This window comes from Pyrus communis, chromosome 7 (assembly GCF_041283825.1).
Source record: "Pyrus communis isolate YQ-2024b chromosome 7, ASM4128382v1, whole genome shotgun sequence".
NCBI lineage: Eukaryota > Viridiplantae > Streptophyta > Magnoliopsida > Rosales > Rosaceae > Pyrus > Pyrus communis.
In genome coordinates, this window is record NC_142571.1 from 25,906,582 (window position 1) to 25,927,626 (window position 21,045).

The 21,045-nt window shown below is 38.5% G+C and overlaps 2 protein-coding genes across 7 annotated transcripts; both read left to right on the forward strand.

The window, feature by feature from the left end:
* The first annotated feature begins 1,396 nt into the window (after positions 1 to 1,396).
* LOC137729993 (uncharacterized) lies at positions 1,397 to 10,782 on the forward strand. Of its 6 annotated transcripts, XR_015964136.1 has the most exons (10): positions 1,397 to 1,535; positions 1,641 to 1,696; positions 1,794 to 1,884; positions 1,991 to 2,109; positions 2,198 to 2,247; positions 2,598 to 2,901; positions 3,060 to 3,127; positions 3,450 to 3,527; positions 4,189 to 4,299; positions 5,258 to 5,504. XR_015964136.1 is itself a non-coding variant. In XM_088696711.1 (3 exons), the coding sequence occupies exons 2-3, from the start codon at positions 7,267 to 7,269 to the stop codon at positions 10,543 to 10,545; spliced, it is 3,132 nt and encodes a 1,043-aa protein (XP_088552837.1). In that variant the 5' UTR covers positions 6,224 to 6,377; positions 6,949 to 7,266; the 3' UTR covers positions 10,546 to 10,782. The 6 variants fall into 6 exon arrangements, 3 of the variants coding, with proteins under 3 accessions (XP_088552837.1, XP_088552836.1, XP_088552835.1); XR_015964137.1 differs by lacking the exon at positions 4,189 to 4,299; XR_015964138.1 differs by lacking the exons at positions 1,397 to 1,535; positions 1,641 to 1,696; positions 1,794 to 1,884; positions 1,991 to 2,109; positions 2,198 to 2,247 and adding an exon at positions 6,949 to 7,088 and having other exon boundaries at positions 2,761 to 2,901; positions 5,258 to 5,366.
* Positions 10,783 to 14,511: 3,729 nt separating this feature from the next.
* Positions 14,512 to 17,727, forward strand: LOC137734969 (zinc finger CCCH domain-containing protein 29-like). Its single transcript, XM_068474310.2, has 2 exons — positions 14,512 to 14,809; positions 15,344 to 17,727. Exon 2 carries the CDS (start codon positions 15,354 to 15,356, stop codon positions 17,343 to 17,345), a length of 1,992 nt encoding a protein of 663 aa, XP_068330411.2. The 5' UTR covers positions 14,512 to 14,809; positions 15,344 to 15,353; the 3' UTR covers positions 17,346 to 17,727.
* The last annotated feature ends 3,318 nt before the right edge of the window (positions 17,728 to 21,045 follow it).

The window sequence follows — 21,045 nt, forward strand, 5'->3', positions numbered from 1 at the left end:
AAGACCTTCAAATGTATATTTTTCGAACTTTGGTCAGTTCTGAGACCACGTTGGTCACAATGTATATCCGCCATTGATTGCGAGTGTTGGCATGAGTTGATCTTTTTGTATTTATTGGCTCGAGTCATATTTTTCAAAATGTCACATGATTTACAAAGATAACAAATAGAAAGGAACATTTTGGTGTTGAATAACCGTCTAGATTTAAGATATTCCCAAAAAAAAAAAAAAAAAGAGTTTAACTTCAAAATCTTATCCAAATTAAAGATAGAAGATGAATTTTAACTAAAACAGACTTACGCAATCCATTCACAACATGAGCAATTGCCTCAATCGTTCTTCCTTGTTCTCTAAGAAACATGTTTGTCTTGAGTTTTCGTTTGGATATATATAAATTCGAGTATTCATGTCAAAATATGTGGCAGCAAAGCATGAATAAAATGAGTTTCATTTCGGCCAATCATATATAAAAACGTATTATCATCCATTTTATATACGAGCCGCACAGACTTCCCTTCAACAAGGACACAAGTTCTCACTCTCAGAGGTTTATCCAAATCTTTGAAGAACATCAGAGGTCGTTCGGGGATCCCGGAGACATCACATCATCCTTAAAAGATGGCACAAGTTCCTGATTAGTTCTTATCCGCTTGTTTATATTAGCAGGGGACTTGAGATCCACAGTTGCGCCGCCTTCTGTACGTCGAAGCGTAGGAAAAAAGAAAGGACAAGGATCCGCCCGGCCTCCAGAGTGGAGATTGCTGAACGGCGCAAGAACAAGAAACGGTGGCAGGGTTTTAGTGACAAAGTGTGTATTGCTACTCAGATGCTTTTAGCTTTTTAGAAGATGCCATCATCAGTTCGAATGACAGGAATGCCTGTCTGGGGTTAACATCACACGATTGGGGGTAAAAGTTGGGTGGGCATTGTTGTCAGTTAGGGTTGCATTCGGTGGGATCAATGGCTCGGTGTGGGATTTGGTGGGAAGGCATGCTGCTTGCAGAGAGGAGGAGAGAGAGGGAAGGAGGGAGGGGGATAGAGAAAGCGGGGTTTGGTGTGGGGAATGCATGCGACTTGCAGAGAGGAGGGAGGGAGAGAGGAGGAGAGAGAGGGAAGGAGGGATGGGGATGGAGAGATAGGGGTTTGGTGAGGGGAAGGCATGCGACTTGCAGAGAGGAGGGAGGGAGAGAGGAGGAGAGAGAGGGAAGGATGGAGGGGGAGGGAGAGAGAGAGAAGGGTTTGGTGAGGGTAAGGTATGCGACTTGCAGAGGGAGGGAGGAAGGGAGGGAGCGAAGCTTAAAAGCAACTGCAGAAAGTTCAATGGACAAGATCGCAGCAATGGAGACACCTTGCTCTGAACCATTTCCCCTTTCCTCAGGCGAATGCTGAACAAAGTTTTGAAGGAACAAAAAGAAGAAGAGCTACACATAATAGAATTTGATTTGCAAGGAAAAGAAGAAAGCCAGCTTTTCAACGAAAAAGCTAAAATCAATCCCTTCAACCTCCACATCGGCGGCGGCACCCACGACCACCAGGTTCACTTTTAATTTAATTTTAATTTTTTGCTTTTTCAGTGGATTAAAGAATATGAAACGAATTATAATTTAAAATGGTGAAATTTTGTTGATTTTTGCGTTCAGTGTTCTGAGTGATCATCGAGCTGTGATGGGTTGGTGTTGGATTTGATTCAATTGAGGTAAAAGCTCTGCATGATTGTGATACGGAGAAAATGCTAGAATCTTACCTTCGATCCAAATATCTGATTTTTGTTACAATTGCTATTTTCATTGCAGGAAAATGTGGTGGAGACAATAATTCCCAAATCCTCGAGTTTTATGAATGCATTCCAATCGATAGCCGTGTCAAATGATCTCGATTTGTCAGGTATGTTCGAGGAACATGCAAGTTTACAAGAAATAGATTTACTAAAATAACTAATCCTACTTTTTTAGCTTATAACGAATAATGTTGAACTGTTAACTTAATTTAGGATGAGAAATAGAAGACAATAAGAATTGGACCCAGGCATACCATTACTAAAACCATGAAGAAAATAGAAGCGGCTGCAACGGATGCGAGTATTCTGTAGCAAGAACAAACAACTTCAGGGTACACGAAACTTATATTCAATCTTGCTTCCTTATCTGCTTATCAAAGTTCCTTCCTGCCAACTAATGATGTATTATTTTTTCATCAGATGTAAATGCATGCAAAAATTCCAATGAAAACGTAAATCACCATATCCAGGTAAATCCGAATTGTAGATCAGACTTATATTACAATTTGCTTTCTTTGTGAAATTTTATTGTAATTTACACTAAAGTCTCTGGCTTTTGAAATTCTATATGAAATTGTGAATGTTATTCGGAATCAAGTCCAGTCGAGTTCTTTACTAAATAGTGCGAAAATATGCATGATGAAACTAAATTACTTTTGTATCATCTATATTTACCTGTTATCATAACATGATTTAAAATATAGAAACATACTGCTTATAGGATATTAAGGTTGAAGTCATTTAGTTCCAAAGATGCCATAACTAATGTATAATTGAGTGAAATGCCAGTTTACATAGATATTGTGCTTATTTGTTTTAGGTGGATTACCAAAAGGAGCTCATCAAGTATTCTGCGAGCACGATCGACCTTGATCATTTGGATATTTAAAGGAGCCATTGATCAAGGGAAGACGACGAGTTGTGAACCTGTGTATCAATTTTTCCAATTTTGTAGACAAGCAGAAACTTTGGCACTCGCCTCTGTCCTATCCTCCTCTCGCCGCCGTCTCCCTTCTCTCACCTCCGTCGTCTTACTCCTCTTTTCTCTGTCTCTGGAATCCTATCGTCATCTTCCTCGCATGCAAGGCCCTGGCCCTTTCAATTGTAACCAAAACGTGTTTCAGGTGCGTAACACAACCTCTCACTACTCACTCACATCAGTTGGTTTTTGTAATTTGAACTTTTCTTTCTAATAAATTTGTATGCTTTCTGGATTTTTTATGGCAGTTTTGGACCTTATCTTTTCTGAATTTGTGTGCTTCTCTGGGTTTTTTAATGGCAGTTCTGAGGAAGAGCAAGAAAAAGGAAAAACCAGTATTAGAAGATCTTCCCAAAGAGTACTATGATGATGTGAGTGCTTTTATCCTTTAACTTGGCCAAATGGGTGCTCAAATTTCATGTTTTTCTGTGATTATATGAGTAAATTTATGTATTTTGTTTTTGGGTTTTGCCAAATTCAATGGTGGTATTTATGGGTTTGGTATTGATTTCACTTAACAATGACTTTGGGGAAGTTGATTGAGTCTGCATTCAATGTAACTTTTCATGCAGTTACATAGTGATGAAATAGAATTCAATTTTTTCATTCCCTTTTTTTTTTTTTAAATGCAGTTACATTTATATGATGATTTACAACATATATTTATCTTTTAGATTCTAATTCTTCATGCAGTCTAAGCCATGAAGGATTCAATAAACCCACAATTGATAACAATGTGCGGCGGCACCAACGGTTTTGGACAAGGAACAAGTAAGTACCATTTGTTTCATTGTTCCAAAGTATTATGTAGAGATTGCTTTAATATCTTGGCTTCTTTGCTGTTTGTGGGGTGTCTGAGATAGGATTTAGAAGATCTGGTTTAGGTTTTGCAGAGAGAGAGATAGGGGGTGTCAGAGAGAAATGTGGGAGGATTTAGGCGAGGGATTTCAGGGATTTGTTTAGGGTTTCTTTTCTGCGATTTGCAGACAGAGAGATGGGACAAGGGTGAGAGAGAGATGGGAGGGTTTTCTGTGAGGGTAAAGGGAACGGGTAAGGAAGGTTTGGGTATGGGTAAGGGATGGAAAAACATTTCGTTTTCCATTTGCTTCCTCAAACCCGAGGGATTTTTGCGATTGCAGAGAGAGAGATGGGGGTGTCCGTTAGGTGCCCTTTAATTGTCACTTTTATGATTTGTCCACCCTTGATTGTTGTGTGATTCATTCTCACGAACGTTCTATGCACAAGGTTTCATGTTATTCCTTCCTTTTAATTTTGATATTATTGTGCTTAATTTCTGTTTTATTTTATTGGGTGATTAGATTAACAGACCTTGGATATTTTGGTATAATAATTTCACATCACGTGTTGCCCTTTTGCATCACCTTAATTGTTCATCAGATGCTAACTTTTAGTTATGTTTTCTTTGGGTCAGTCTCTATTTGGTACATTTGTCCATCCTTTTGGAGTGGAGCACTATCTTTCTGACAGCATAAATGTTCTGAGAAACTGCTATGGAGACAAACAGTTGTTTACTCCGTTCTAGGTATGTTTTTCTTTAGTATTTTAGAGGGATACTTAACTATTCCCCATTGTAATCCTTACCTTTGTATCTATCTCTCTCGAAAGACGATGAGAGTAGCAACTGTTGCAAAGCAAATTCTCAGATGTATCTAAGCATATACATACATTGGACAAAAACCGAATCTTAAATTGGGGCAGTGAGTTCTGCAACATCTTGGTGCTGCATATGTTCTCACACTTTTAGAAGTTGTATTTCTCAAATATATTGGGAATTTTAATTAGTTTTATGTCATTTTCGTAAGGCAATTTAGTAGAGATTTAGACATAAAAGAAGATGCGTGAATCAATACAATTAACCTAATAGTGATTTGGTTCAGCGTAAAGACCACTGCTAGGGCACTCAAGCCATTTTCTTAATTTATGCACATATATATTATACGTAACCCGCACATGTTTCCAAAGGATGTTAGTTAGTGTTCATGCTCTGCTGATATTTTATTTTGTTCATTTTGATTTTGTTTTTCAGTTGTGGTTATAGGATTGTTTTGTCTCTCTTTTTTTTTCTTTTTTGTTTTCCCTCTGTACAGCTTTTCTAAAATTGAACTGTTGTTCTCAATTTGGTTATTTGAACCAAGGCCAGTTACGATGTGCCTTTGGAATGTCTCACTGCTTTTAAAGTTGAATGGTGCTAACTGAATATAATGCACTGAATATAATGCGTTCATTCTTCGGTGCGTGTGAGTGCATGTGTATGCAGTCTATGTGAGTGCATGCAGTGTGGTTAGGTTCATTCCCGCATGGGTTTTCGCCTTTTTTTCTTTAAATGGTTAGGTTCATTCCCGTATGGGAGAGGTGTTTTTGCCATCAAATTGGTAGAGACTGATCTTAATCAAATATCATGCCATAGTGTTATTTTGTTTGCATCTATGGAACTATATATTTACTTCATTGTTGTTGATGGCTTTGCTTGTTCTTTCCAGATAATGCTGCCTTTTTGGATTTCGTATGAGTGTCCCGGGTCGGTTCTGGACCATCAAAAGAGGGATGATCGCTGTCATTCGGACTGCGGGCGTCCACTTCAAAATCCTGGTAAACACATCCTTTTCTTGATTTCAGGCCATGCAAAATTCATGGTGAAAAATCTAAGCTCATGTCGTTGGTTTGTGCCTCTATCCTATTTCTTATTTATTTATTTATTTATTTTATCAATCCTTTTCCTTCTTGGTTCTATATGTTGCTACTGGTTCCAATATTTCATTGTCCTATCCGTGCATGATATAAATGCTACCACTTTTCATATTCTTATCAATGCTTACATCTTCACTCTTTTCCTTCTGTTTCTTTTTATTTTTATTTTTTATGAGAAGACTTTTGTTTCTTTTGCTTAACATGGTTTCGGCTTTTTGAGATTGTGTGTTTGATTAACATTTGATCGTATGGTGTTAGAATTTAAATTTGATGTGAATAAATTCTGCCGGCGGGGATTTTGGTCTCTGGATTTTTCATGGTGTAATTTTTATGGCATGATCCATTGGTGTCGTGTGTATTTTTATCAACAATAATAAGCTTTTTCTCAGTATTGCAAACAAGTTTTCTTATAATTGAGAGACGAGTGCATGGTGCATGTGTCTTAATTTATTCAGGTTAAATATGTCTTATTTATGTAGTAAAGGCGGATGCATTCAAGTCCCGCAGCAACGCATGGGCATATTTTCTCGTTTAACCTTAATTTCATCCCATTTCAATTTCGAATTTCATTCAAACCCGAAAACCCTTCCTCAATTCTAATAGGATAGTCATAATAAAGAAGGCATAAGAAATGTCACGCTTTCTACACACTCACGAAACAAATTCCACACGCACACTTTGAAGCTTTGAAGCTTTGACTTTGACCAAATTCCACACACTCACGATGCAAAGCAGAAGAAATGTCGCTTTCCTCCCTCAGCCAACAGCAATATAAATTCCCAAAGCCTTCCGTTTCCTCGTAGCTCCAAGCTCCTCTCACTTGAGGTTCCTCAGCCGTTTTTCTCTCTCTTAAAAACAAGCACACAGATTATACTCATCCTACCATCTCTCACTCTCTGTCTCTGAAGATTTGTTGAGTGCTTTAAACTTTAAAGTTACGGAAAAGCTTTCTGGGTTTGATTGTTTGAGCTTTTTAGGTCTTAAAGTTTGAATCTTTCTGTATTTGGATTGAGTTTTTTTGGAACAATTTTTTGTGATTTCAATTGGGTTTTGTGAAATATTTTTGGGTTTTGAGTTGTTTGGGTTGAAGTTTTATATTTTGGATCTGGGTTTGTTTATCTACACTGATTTCTGGGTTCTTTTAACTTACAATTCAATATTTAAGGAGAAAATTATTGAGATTTGTGAAGTTTTATGAATATTTCTGGAACTCAATAGGAAAAACCAACCATATAGTTTTTAAGATTTAGCTTTTGGGTTTGTTTCTGAGGAGGTGGGTTGAATTTTTCTGTTTCTCATGTTGCGGAAAATCTTAGATTCAACAACTCTCCAGCTGTGGAAGTGCTTTTTTTTTTAATTTATTTTTAATTTATAATTTTATTGGATGATATGAACAAGTATACATATAATCAGCTTATTTAAAGCCGCTATCAGTTAATGATTTTGAGTGGTATATTGAACTTTTTCTGTTACAATGATGCAGGACTTGGGAGATGTGCAAGGGTTCCAAAGATAAACTCAGCCCCTCAAATTTTATCATGGAAAGCGAATTCCAGAAGCAGAAATCGGTTTTGGTCGAATTGTCCGCCTCGCACAATCTCGATGCTTTCAGGACTGAAGTAGAAGGGTAACATTTTTGAAGAATTATTGCAAGTGCCAAAGTTGTTTGTTGCGTTCCCCAAACTTTCAACCACGGCATGCATGCGGGGACCAGCTGTGCAACCACTAAAATCAACTCCTTTCTTTGCGTCAACTTACGGTTACATAAATATCCAGAGCTTTCTCTTGCAGCCTAGCTAAGATGGAGTTCTCAAGTATTCATATTAGCATTTGGTTTATTTTCATGCAACCACTCATTCTTCTCTTTCTTTTTAGCTCTGCCTCCTCCTCGCATTTAGCGGGAAACGAGGTGGATAGGCTTTCCTTGCTTGCCTTTAAAGCTGAAATCGTGAACGATACCTTGGGCATCCTTAGCCCTTGGAATGCTTCGCTCCACTTCTGTCATTGGCCAGGCATCACTTGTGGCCGCAGACATCAGAGAGTTACAGTGCTCGACCTCCAATCAAGCGGGATGGCAGGCCACCTATCTCCCCACATTGGAAACTTGAGCTTTCTGCGGGCTTTATACCTCCATAACAATAGCTTCAGCCACACCATCCCTCCAGAAATTGGTCGTTTGTTCCGCTTGCAAAAACTACGCCTTGAAAACAACTCATTCAGTGGTCATATTCCATTCAACATATCAAGTTGCTCTAACCTCCAATACCTTGGCTTATTTGGCAACACTCTTGGTGGCGAACTTCCAACTGAAATTCCCTCATTGTCCAAGCTTCAGTTTCTTGATTTAGGAGCGAACAATTTTTATGGGAAAATCCCACCTTCTTTTGGGAATCTTTCTTCTCTTCAGATGCTATCTGTGCCTCAAAATAATCTCCATGGAGGTATTCCAAATAGCCTTGGCCAGTTGAAAAGCTTAGTGATTTTTTCCTTGGCTTACAATTATTTGAATGGTACCATCCCTCCCTCCATATACAACCTCTCGTCAATTAAAGTCATTTATTTGCTTCGAAACAACCTTCATGGAACTCTTCCTCCTGGATTGGGCCACACTATATTTCCAAACCTCGAAAAATTTGATTTCTATTTCAACCAATTCACTGGACCATTACCAGCTTCAATCTCCAATGCCTCAAACCTTTCACAATTTTCTATCTCACACAATAACTTTACTGGAAAAGTGCCTAGTCTGGCGCGCCTGTCAAATTTGTATTGGTTTACTCTAAATTATAACAATCTTGGACATAATGAGGAAGGTGACTTGGAGTTCATCTCTTCTCTAGTTAATTGCACCAATTTAGAAGTTTTATATATTGGCTTCAATAATTTTGGAGGAGTGCTACCTGAATCTTTCAGCAATCTCTCAACGAAGATCAGGGTGATAAATTTTCAATACAATCAGATACGCGGAAACATTCCCATCGGGGTTGGAAATCTTATCAACTTGGATACATTGAACCTTGATGAAAATTTATTGGTAGGCACTATACCGAGTTCAATGGGTAAACCGGATAAGCTTTATGACCTACATCTAGATTCGAATGAATTGTCAGGGAATGTTCCATCATCTCTAGGAAATCTAACTTCATTAAGCAGATTGACTCTCGGCTCAAACAATTTAAATGGAAGCATACCACAAAGCCTCGGAGACTGTAGGTTTATGATACATTTGGATCTTTCCCACAACAATCTTAGCGGTCCAATTCCAAAACAATTCATCAATTTACTTGTTCACTTGAATCTATCTGGAAACCAACTTACCGAATCCATTCCCTTGGAAGGAGGTAACTCACAGCATCTTGTTCTCTTGGATGTTTCTGAAAACAAGTTATCCAGTGAGATTCCACAAAGCTTAGGGAGTTGCACAAGTTTGGCGATTCTGTCTCTGAAAGAAAATTTATTGCAGGGGACAATTCCTAAATCCTTGAGCTCCTTGAGAGGACTTGAATATTTTGACCTCTCTCGCAACAACTTGTCTGGCATAATTCCCAACTACTTGGAAAGTTCCCCCTTCTTGCAGAATTTGAACCTTTCATTTAATGATTTTGAAGGTGCAGTACCAATCCAAGGAGTTTTCAAGAACGCAAGTGCGGTATCTGTTGTGGGAAACGCACGGCTTTGTGGAGGTATACCTCACTTAAGATTGCCTAAATGCATCTCCAAGCAAGCTAAGCGCGGGTTATCTCCTAAGCTGAACTTAATTATCTCAGTTTCCTGTGGGGTTGTCGGCTTGGTCTTGGTGTTATTACTTGCGCTTCTTTATCGATCAAGAAAAGCTAGAGCGCTTAAGTCAACTTCAGGCTCATCACTGGGGCTTTCACTCTTGAAAGTGTCCTATGGAGATCTCCTCAAAGCAACTGATGGGTTCTCTGCTTCGAATCTTATTGGTGCTGGAAGTTTCGGGTCGGTGTACAAGGGAATTCTCAACCAGCATGAAGAAAGAAATGTTGCGGTTAAAGTACTCAATCTTCAAACTTCAAGAGCTTCTAGAAGTTTCATAGCTGAATGTGAAACCTTGAAAAGCATTAGGCACCGAAATCTTGTCAAGCTACTGACTGCTTGTTCAAGCATTGATTTTCAAGGAAACGATTTCAAAGCTCTGGTGTATGAGTTCATGGTGAATGGAAGCCTAGATGAGTGGCTGCATATATCAGCCCAAGGAGTAGATAGGCTAGCCAATCTGCCGAAGAATCTGAATCTCACTCAAAGAGTTAACATTGCCATCGATGTAGCATGTGCTCTGGATTATTTGCACAACCACTCCCACATGCCAATAGTTCATTGTGATATAAAGCCCAACAATATTTTGTTAGACAGTGACATGACTGCTTGTGTTGGTGATTTCGGTTTAGCAAGGTACTTCCGGGATGCTTCTTGCCCATCTCCTTTGCACGAAAGCAGTTCCAGTGTCATAAAAGGCTCCATAGGCTATACTCCCCCAGGTAAATTTTCTTTTACATATATAAACATATATACATACATACATACATATATATATATATATATATATATATATATATATTATATAGCATGAGTTTTTTCATGCTACACATAAGAACAATGCTATGTTTTTGTGCATATAACTTAAGAGTATGGAATGGGAAGCGAGGTGGCAACATATGGCGATGTGTATAGCTACGGAATATTGTTGTTGGAGATGTTAACTAGCAAGAGGCCGACAGATGAAATGTTTAAAGATGGTATGAACCTGCACAGTTTTGTTTCGATGGCTCTACCAGGACGTGTGGAAGAAATATGTGATCCACTACTTGTTGAAATAAAAGAAAGCAACAACAGTACTAATCCCAGAAGTAATAGGGGGAATCATGCCCCAAATGATCAAAGAAAAAGGGTTGTGGAGTGCTTGACTTCGATTGCAAGAGTGGGAGTGGCTTGTTCTGTAGCAATGCCGAGGGAGCGAAAAGACATGAGCAATGTTGTTGCTGAATTGAGTCTAATAAGGGACGTGCTAACTGGATGCCGAGTGAGCGTCTCTGATCAAGGCCTATGTAGTGAGAAATAATAGCCTGTCATCATGATTTTGACTGCCGTGAAACTTGGACGGTAGTTTGCGTGGAGTGGTCTGTCGGTTTTAATATTTTTGCAGTTGCTTTTATTCTATGATTTGTGAATGATCTTTGTAAGATCATCTTTGTGCTTGCTTGGATGTCTATTTAAGTATATTGTTCTGTCGGTTTATTCTATGATAGTGTAAGCACTTGTAGGTCCTTCCTAATGTGAGATTCACATTCTCAACATACCTCTTCATGTGTGGTGTTATTTAAGTTTAGTATATAAACGACATGTATTAGGCAACGTGAGATTACTTGGACTCGTTGATCATAAAATCAAGTGAAATATAAAGAGTATCTTAATTCTTTATAAGCAAACACATACAAGATACTTTTAATTTCAGCAAATCCTAAATGAGGTGTTGGTGCAGGTGGAATCAAAGAGGGAGTCGGTCCACCCTCGCCGCATTTAACCTGAATTTCATCCTAATTTCAATTTCGAATTTTTCATTTAAACCCGAAAACCCTTCCTTAATTCTAATAGGATAGTCATAAAGAAGTGGCCCTTGCTTTGAAGCTTTGACTTTGACCAAGTTCCACACCCTCACGAAACAAAGCAGAAGAAAAGTCACGCTTACCAGTATTTGGTGGAGATGATGTATTTACAGAGAGGTGGTCGATTTAAGTGTAGGATTTTTTTTCTACACGTGGTGACTTCTCATTGATCAAAGTGAGTCATTAGGATTGATGATGAAAGAATAATCCCATGATATTAATTAGAAGATAGTATCTTGGGATGATGATGATAGCATTTTGATTGATTGTTATGAAAATTCCTTACTTGTTTGAATTGATATTTAATTAGGATTGTATTAAAAATAAGATTTGGTGATTAATTCTATCTTTAATACATTTGACCATTTCTTCCCATGAGCAGGGGAGCCTGATGTTGTCATACTTGCTTGAATCTGAAGTTGAACTGCATGTGAGAATATTTGAGGGCTCTGCCCATTTAAAGAGTGCATTCTTGTCTCTTTAGAAAAAGACCCACGTATCTTCTTCACGATTTTTGAAATTATTTTAATCTCCACAACTGTAAAATATGTGTATCTGTTTTTCCAAAGTCTGAAATTATTGAGAGAGCGGCCAACATTATATATAGCTGCAAACTTATTCATATATGGAACAACCGTACAATGTTTTTGCTGCTTGTATTATTGGCTTCTACCTTAACAAAACTGATTTATTATTTATCATCTGAAAAATGGAAAGGCCTGCAATAAACTTGTAACAAATGAATAAGGACCACTTGTCAAACTTAGGAAGCTCTTAACGTTTTGTTGCCGAGTTCAAATCTTCTACATTCATTTTGTGTGCAGCCGCTCTTTAATTCCTATCATTGATTGACGTGTTAAGTTTATAACAACATAATCAAAGATATTAAATTTATAAGCACGTATTAATCAAAGGTAAAAACCGCGTAAAAGCTACACACAAGATGACGTAGATTATTTGAATCTTGCTTGCACGAAGGGATTGAAAAATCAAGTCAGTAGTCCAACAGAGCTTGAAGCATTACAATAACATTCTGTCACACTCATCATGATATTATTAATATAGGGTAAATAAATATTAATTATACCCTAAAAAAAAAAAAAAAAAAAGAGAGAGATAATATGCAGAACAGAAGGGCTTTTGACAAACGTCGATGTGGAAGGCTGAGTCAGAGATTCCAGTAATGTTGTTTCTGTTCCCCACCCCCCTAAAGTCTAAATATAAGAGATGAGGAACGCGCTTAAGCTTTAAGCGTGACAGCTTGGATTTAATTTCCAGGTCTATAATATTTATATGCAACATCTTGAATGTTGCTATTCGGTCAAAACAATTGGTCCGACCTCTTCATGCATTTCATTCCCAATCCCCTCACCTCTTATCTTCAATCTACTCGCGCTTCCTCCTTCTAGTCATTCTGAAAATGGTGTTGTGACTAGCAGATATAGGATTTGAACATTGAAGGGTTTAATGTTAAAGGTCTAAGTTTTTAAATAAAAACAGGGTGCAACGCGCACAAATAAAATTTAATTTATTCATTGAGACATTTCATCGAACACTTGGTGTACTTATTGTCGTCAGTTGAACCTGGTTGCGCGCATATCAACAAATATCAACGTACGTGGAAGCAATTTGATGAGTGCGGAAAAAATTTGTCAAGCGCTCTCAAAGCAATGTACCGAGTGCTGCCAAGATATGCATAGTAGTTATTACATCAAATACTTGGTGGACACAAAAAAAACTTGTACCAAACATTCGAAGAATCCTCATAAGACCTTCAAATGTACATTTTTCGGACTTCGGTCGGTCCTGAGACCACCTTGGTCCTAGTGTATATCCGTCACTGGTTGCGAGTGTTGGCATGAGTTTATATTTTTGTATTTATTGGCTCAAGTCATATTTTTTTAGAATGTCACGTGATTTACAGAGATAACAAATAGAAATGATCATTTTAGAGTTGAATAACTGGCTAGATTTAAGATATTCCAAAAAAATAAAAAAAATGTTTAATTTCAAAATCTTATCCAAATTAAAGATAGAAGATGAATTTCAATTAGTTATGAATGAGTCTTGTAAGTTTTCCTTTAAATATATATATATATATATATATATATATATATGTTTGAGTATTCATGTCAAAATATGTGGCAACAAAGCATGAATAAAATGAGTTTCGTTTCGGACAAACGTATATAAATATGTATTATCATCCATTTTTGAAGGATCATACAAGCTCTCAGACTCAGAGGTTTATTCAAATCTTTGAAGGACATCCCGGGTCGTGCGGCGATAGCCGGCGACATCACATCATCCTCAAAAGATGGCACAAGTTCCTGATTAGTTCTTATCCGCTTGAAAATATTACCAGGGGACTTGAGACCACAGTTGCGCCACCTTCTGGACGTCGAAGCGTAGGAAAAAAGAAAGGACAAGGATCCGCCCGCCAGATTGGGAGATTACCGAACGGCGCAAGAACGAGAAACGGTAGCAGGGTTTTAGGGATAGCGTGTGTCGCGCGTTAGATAAAATAACAAGAATTTGAGATAATGGTGTTTGATGATAAAATTTAGTCATGCGTGTCAATGGCTTTCTAGTTGTGTCATTCTTTATTTACGAAAATATTGTTACAATAAGCAGCTTACTTACTGATAATAAGCTATGATGAATCTCAATTTAGTATCAAACTCATTAGGTTTCGGATATGTGATTAAGGAAGTTGAAATTTCATGGTAAAATTTATTGACAATATAGAAGTAGTGAAACTCTTTATAAACACTTGCAGGTCATTTCTAATGTGAGATTCACTCTCCCAACACGTCTTTTCATGATTGGTGCCATATAAGTTTAGTACATAAACGACACATATTAGATAATGTGGGATCACTTAGACCCGTTGATCATAAAATCAGGTGAAATATAAGGAGTAACCTAATTCTTTATAAGCATGCACATACAATGTGCTTTTAATTTCTTAGTGTGAAACTTACACTATCACCATGTGATAATCGCATGTAAAACATCTTCAAACCACCAATATGTGTATTGCTAGATCAACTAATCATGTGCACATCAAGTTTCGAATCTTTCTCCTCCTCCTCCAATATAGGTGGTACAAAAATTAACACATTACTTTTTGAATGTGATATTCTCCCTAACCAAAAACACACTAAAAAAAGAGAGTGGGAGATTGTATGTACGTGCACAGGTGCGAACTAGATTAAGAAAACCATGAAACCCAACCACACGTGAAGGACAACTCCACTTTGGACTTGAAGGGGATTTAGTTCAGCAAATCCTAAACGAGGTGTTGGTGCAGGTGGAATCGAAGAGGGAGTCGGTCCACCCTCTCCGCATTTAACCTGAATTTGATCCCAATTTCAATTTCGAATTTCATTTAAACCCGAGAACCCTTCCTCAATTCTAATAGGATAGTCATAAAGAAGTGGCCCTCGCTTTGAAGCTTTGACTTTGACCAAATACCACACACTCACGAAGCAAAGCAGAAGAAAAGTCACGCTTTCCTCCCTCCTTCCTGTGAGACCCTCAGCCAACAGCAATATAAATCCCCAAAGCCTTCCGTTTCCTCAGGGCTCCTTCCAAGCTACTCTCACTTGAGGTTCCTCAGCAATTTTTCTCTCTCTAACAACAAGAACACAAATTATCCTCCTCTTACTATCCCTCACTCTCTCTCTGAAGATTTGTTGAGTGCTTAAAACTTTAAAGGTGAGGAAAAGCTTTGTGGGTTTGATTGTTTGAGGTTTTGAGGACTTAAAGTTTGAATCTTTCTATTTGGATTTGAGTTTTTTGGTACAATTTCTTGTGATTTCAATTGGGTTTTGTGAAATAATTTTGGGTTTTGAGTTGTTTGGGTTGAAGTTTTATATTTTGGATCTGGGGTTGTCTGTCTGCACTGATTTCTGGGTTCTTTTAGCTTACAATTCAATATTTAAGGAGAAAATTATTGAGATTTGTGAAGTTTTATGAATATTTCTGGAACTCAATAGGAAAAACCAACAATATAGTTTTTAAAATTTGGCTTTTGGGTTTGTTTCTGAGGAGGTGGGTTGAATTTTTCTGTTTCTCATGTTGTGGAAAATCTTAGATTCAACAACTATCCAGCTGTGGAAGTGCTTTTAAAAAAAAAAAAAAAAATATTGGATGATATGAACAACTTTACATATAAGCAGCTTATTTAAAGCCGCTATCAGTTATTGATTTTGAGTGGAATATTGAACTTTTGCTGTTACAATGATGCAGGACTTTGGAGATGTGCAAGGGTTCCAAAGATAAACTCAGCCCCTCAAATTTTATCATGGAAAGCGAATTCCAGAAGCAGAAATCGGTTTTGGTCGAATTGTCCGCCTCGGACAATCTCGATGCTTTCAGGACTGAAGTAGAAGAGATGGGTTTCCATGTTGACGAGGCTGGCTTTTGGTATGGAAGAAGAATTGGGTCAAAGCAGATGGGGTTCGAAGAGAGGACGCCGCTTATGATTGCTGCCATGTTTGGTAGCACTAAGGTTTTGAAGTATATAATTGAGTCTGGCATGGTTGATGTCAACAGGTCCTGCGGTTCAGATAGGGTCACTGCCCTTCACTGTGCCGCCGCTGGCGGTTCCACTGCTTCACTTGAGGTTGTCAAGCTCTTGCTTGATGCTTCCGCTGATGCTAATTTCGTCAATGCCTACGGAAACATGCCCGTTGACGTGATTGCCCCGGCTTTGAAGTCGCCCTGCAGCTCAAGAAGGAAGGCCATGGAGATGCTGTTGAGAGGTGATAAGTCGGTTATGGAAAGCGATCAGATTGCTATCGAAGAGGGAGACCAACAGAAGGTTTCGAGCCCCCAGATGCCGAAAGAGGGAAGTGATAAGAAAGAATATCCTATTGATATTTCCTTGCCTGATATCAACAATGGGATATATGGTACAGATGAGTTCAGAATGTTCACTTTCAAGGTGAAGCCTTGCTCGAGGGCCTACTCTCATGACTGGACAGAGTGCCCTTTTGTTCATCCAGGCGAAAACGCAAGGAGGAGAGACCCAAAAAAGTACCCATACAGCTGTGTTCCCTGCCCCGAGTTCCGCAAAGGATCGTGCCAGAAGGGAGATGCTTGCGAGTATGCTCATGGTGTCTTTGAGTCCTGGCTTCATCCTGCTCAGTATCGAACCCGCCTTTGCAAAGATGAAACCGGTTGCACAAGGAAAGTGTGCTTCTTTGCTCACAGACCTGAAGAACTACGCCCGGTGTATGCTTCTACGGGTTCAGCCATGCCTTCACCAAGGTCCATGTCAGTCAGTGCTGCAGATATGGCAACCTTGAGCCCGTTAGCTCTAGGTTCGTCAGCTATGTCTATGCCAATTACATCAACACCGCCCATGTCTCCACTGGCAGCCGCTTCGTCTCCTAAAAATGGAGGTTTGTGGCAGAACAAAGTAAACCTCACCCCGCCTACCTTGCAGCTTCCCGGTAGCAGGCTAAAGAGCGCGTGTAGTGCCCGAGATTTGGAGTTGGAGATGGAATTGCTAGGACTAGATAGTCATTCAAGCCAACATCAGCAGCTGTGGGATGAGATATCTCGTCTCTCCTCCTCACCGTCCTTCAGCAGGCTTGGAGAATTGAAGCCAACTAACCTTGAGGATGCTTTCGGATCCGTCGATCCTTCTTTGTTGTCTCAATTGCAGGGACACTCTCAAAAGCCTTCAGCACCAACCCATCGCCAAAACATGAACCAGCTTCGTTCGAGTTACCCAACCAACTTGTCATCCTCTCCGGTGAGGAAGCCCTCATCATTCGGGCTTGACTCACCCAGTGCTCTTGCAGCAGCCGTTATGAATTCCAGGTCTGCTGCATTTGCACAACAGCGGAGCCAGAGTTTCATTGACCGCGGAGCAATGAACCATCTTTCCGGGCTTAATGCCCCAGTTAATTCTTCCACCATGAGGCAGTCTTCAGATTGGGGCTCACCTGGTGGGAAATTGGATTGGGGAATGCAAGGAGATGAGCTGAACAAGCTGAAGAAGTCTGCTTCATTCGGGTTCCGAAGCAACAATGCCGGAACACCACCTGGCTTTAAGCCATCAACAGTTGACGAGCCGGATGTCTCTTGGGTCAATTCCCTGGTTAAAGACGTTTCTTCTGAGAGGTCCGAGCTGTATGGTGCAGACAACAAGCAAAGGTATCGTCGCCTCAACAATGGGGCTCACGAAATGCTTCCGTCATGGGCGGAGCAGATGTACATAGAACAAGAGCAGAGGGCATAAGCAACGATCCTGTTCTCCGAGCATCCGCCGAAGAAATCGATACGTCGAAGTTTTATATTAGTCTTCCGATAAGATTTATAGTTCCTTGTAATCTAAGCAAAGGTGGGGAAGCTAAGGCCCTTAAATTCTGGGCAGGAGAAAGGATATCAAGTTTGGGCTGTAGAAATTGGAGAAATTAGATAGGAGGAGAATGCTCTGCTATATTTTTTTCATTAATATTGTATTTATTTATTTATTTATTTTCCCTCTCCATTGGGAGATGCTAATTTCTAGTTATCCACAGAGATGATAATTGCATCAGTGGCAGGAATGTATTTTTATTCAATCTGATCAAGTTTTGCAACTCATTTGGAAAATAAAGTGTTTCTGTGTTGTAATGTAATGATATTTCCATGTCTTAATTCTTCAGTCTTGCTTTGTATGGATGTTTTACATTAGAGATTTAGAAGGCAGCAACAACTTTTACTAGGGGATCGAGATCCACTTTGGATCTCTGTGGCCGGAGCATGCGGACTAGAGATTTGGACCATTCAATTTCAATTATACGCTCTATATTAGCCCATTTCACAAAGAATCATAAACTTAAATGGCTCAACTCTCTCTCTTGAACGGTCTGGATGTTTTGGTCTATTTGCTCCAGACATAGTGATTCAAAGTGAATCTCAATCCTTTATTAGTTCGAATTCCATTTGAGACACAAGTTGGATACATGACACTGCAAGCATATAATGTGCGTCACCATGTGTATGCTCGTACGTATGCATCTCTTGTCACATAGCATTCAGTGAGAGGGCAAAACTTCTAAGTAATGCACAAATTATTAAAACATTGCATTTCAAGCCACTCAAGTGTCTCTGCATATATCCACTCATACGTGAGATCTTGTATGACACGGCATATATCCACTCATATATGAGAAGTCTTGCATGCCACTGCATGTATCCACTCATGTGCATCTCTCAATAATGGGACTCAATACTAGAGGAATTTTTAAGCACGATATCTGTGTCACGTAAGATTGTTCAAAACACATACATACAAAGAGAACCCGCTACATTTAAGTCCATCAAAATGAACCATTATGAGGCGTAAACGCCGAGGATCATCTTTGTTTGTGTCTTGGACAAACATACAAATTGGCATGACCGGCCGCACCCAATAACATCCCATGCTACTAGAAAGAGATTTCACTACGTTCTATAATATGAAAAATTAAAATACATGATATTGTATAATTGTTTCAGAATGCGACAATAACATATGAAAGTGTAGATGTAAGGCAGATGAAAAACAATATGGGGTTTGGACATTTATTATATCTAATTATCTACAATGGATGTTGGGCAGTCAGTTCATGGAGGCGTACAGCACGCCGCCTTGCTGGAGCGTTTGAGTGCCAGCAAGGAAGGATAGAAAAACGCAGCGTTCCGCCTTTGTTTTGTTTATACAAAATTTTTAAGTTAAAAGGGAATTTGGAAGCCAAAGGCGTGTGGGGTCCAGGGCTTTTGACTTTTGGGCAGCTTTTGGGTTGGTGGTCCATCCAGCCGCCCATGACTATTTCTTCTCAATCCAACAAATATATATATAATTAAAGTGACAAAAGTCCCCATAAAGGAAGCTTCCTCCAACGTTTCCCTTTTATATATAGGTGATTAGTGACGAGGATGACACATCCACTTTCTTCTTGTCTTATTATATTTTAAAAAAAATGATTTCGCACTTTTATTTTTTTATTATACGAAAAAAGAGTTCAAGAAAAAGAATGAATGATTCAGAAATTGTTTTTCTTTCTTTATTCTGGTTTAGACATTTTCTAATTCTGGGCTAAAACTCAAATTTTCCCTCTATTCTTCCCCAAAACTCAACCTAATCCAATGCTAAAATGTGGCCTAAAACCTAAAATTCAAATGGAAGCCAAATTTAGCACATGATTAGTGGGGCTGGCCTATCATATATGTATATTCTATTTAGTTTTATATTTATAAATACATTGAATCCAACGGTTAAGATCTAATTTGATGAAATTCAACGGAAAAAAATAATAATTTAACGGTCCAAATTTAAATCTAACGGCTAAAGTAATTTAAAAAAAAAATCTTTCATTTTTTTCATTTTTTTTCATAGTGTTTAATGAGTTTCATGATGTCGGTTAGTGATTTTTCAGTATTTGTCAAAATCTAAATATTTTTAGGTTAAAATGTTCATAAAATTAAATTAGGATAGTCTACATAATTTTTTATTTTAAAAAGATTACTTTAAGAAAAAAATTAGTTTAAATTCATTCTTTAATAATCTGGAGCTAAAATTTTAGGCCAGAAGGATTGGAGCAGAAAAACTATTTCTGGGTTAAAACCTAAATTTTCTGGATTAAAAATTTTGAGTTTTAGATCAAAGGTTGGAGATGGTCTTAGGAGATTAATGTTGAAGGTAAATTGACTTTGGATGATGAAGGTGGTGGAGTTTGATGCAAAAGGTTAGTCATATTCAACTTCAAGCATTTGTGGCACTTTCTTTTTTTCTTGTCTCGAAGTTTTGTCCAAACTGATTCTCGTGGGAAAGTTTTCAACCGAGACCCACGTTATCAGCGGACTTCACCTAGCTTGATGTCTTGTTTGTATTTTATAATTAGTTGCGCTGGTATTTGTAAGACATTTTGTTTCAAGTTGTGTGATGTTAATCAGACAACATGTCATTTAATTAAGATGCAATTTTAGTTCTTGATATTCACATTTGAGTTTTGGATAAATTTTATCCTATTACCATTCTATAATGTTTTTTTTTTAATCAACGATATTTTTTACATTAAGGAAGAAGGGTAGGCTTAGCCTTACAAAAACTAGTGGAATTAACGTACTACTTAATCAGTTGGTCTAACTCATATCTGCGATATCATGACTTCACTTCCCTCCACAAGGACAACTTTTTGCCAAAATTCTTAAATAAATATTCTATGACGTTTAACAAATTATCTTAATAAAAAAAAACTAGTAAAGATGTTAATAGAATTTTTTTTTTTTTTTTTAAAAGTACTAGCAGCAAAAAACGCGTGAGACTCTCTCTCTGGTTTCTCAACCTTGCAAACTCCTTTGTCGCCGGTCCCAGCCTTTGGCTTGGGTGCCGGTGGCTATCCTTGTCCAAGATTCTTGTTCTCCTCTTTCCCTCTTTCTCCTAATCCTCTTCTCTCTTTTTCAATTTTCCCCTCAGATTTTTCCCAGTTTCCTTGAGCTTTGTCTCAAATTTTCCTGTGAGTTTGTCTCACTTTTGGATTCATGTCCCTCCTCTCCACCCCTCCCTCTCCTCTGGCCGTTCTTTTCCAAACCCAAAACTCCATCTCCTCTCACTTTTCCCCGCCACCTCCCTTTCCATAAACCATCCCCACCCCATCATTTGCTCTGATTTGCAAACTCCGACCGAATATGCTTGCCAGCTTTATTTCCCTCCCTCACTTCCCCCCCCCCCCACAAAACGACTTGCCGGATTTCCATTGAGGCCAAGTATACTACGGCTTCGGCCAAAGTAAGGGTATTTTACATACCCCTTAGCCTCACCTTTTAAGGGTATTTTACATACCCCTTAGCCTCACCTTTTATCCATGTGTTACTATGTTTGTATGTATTTGCTAGGATTCGTGAATGAGATTTGGATTTGATGACTATCTTTTGGTTCTACGTCTTTGGTGAAGAAATCTGGATATGGTGTG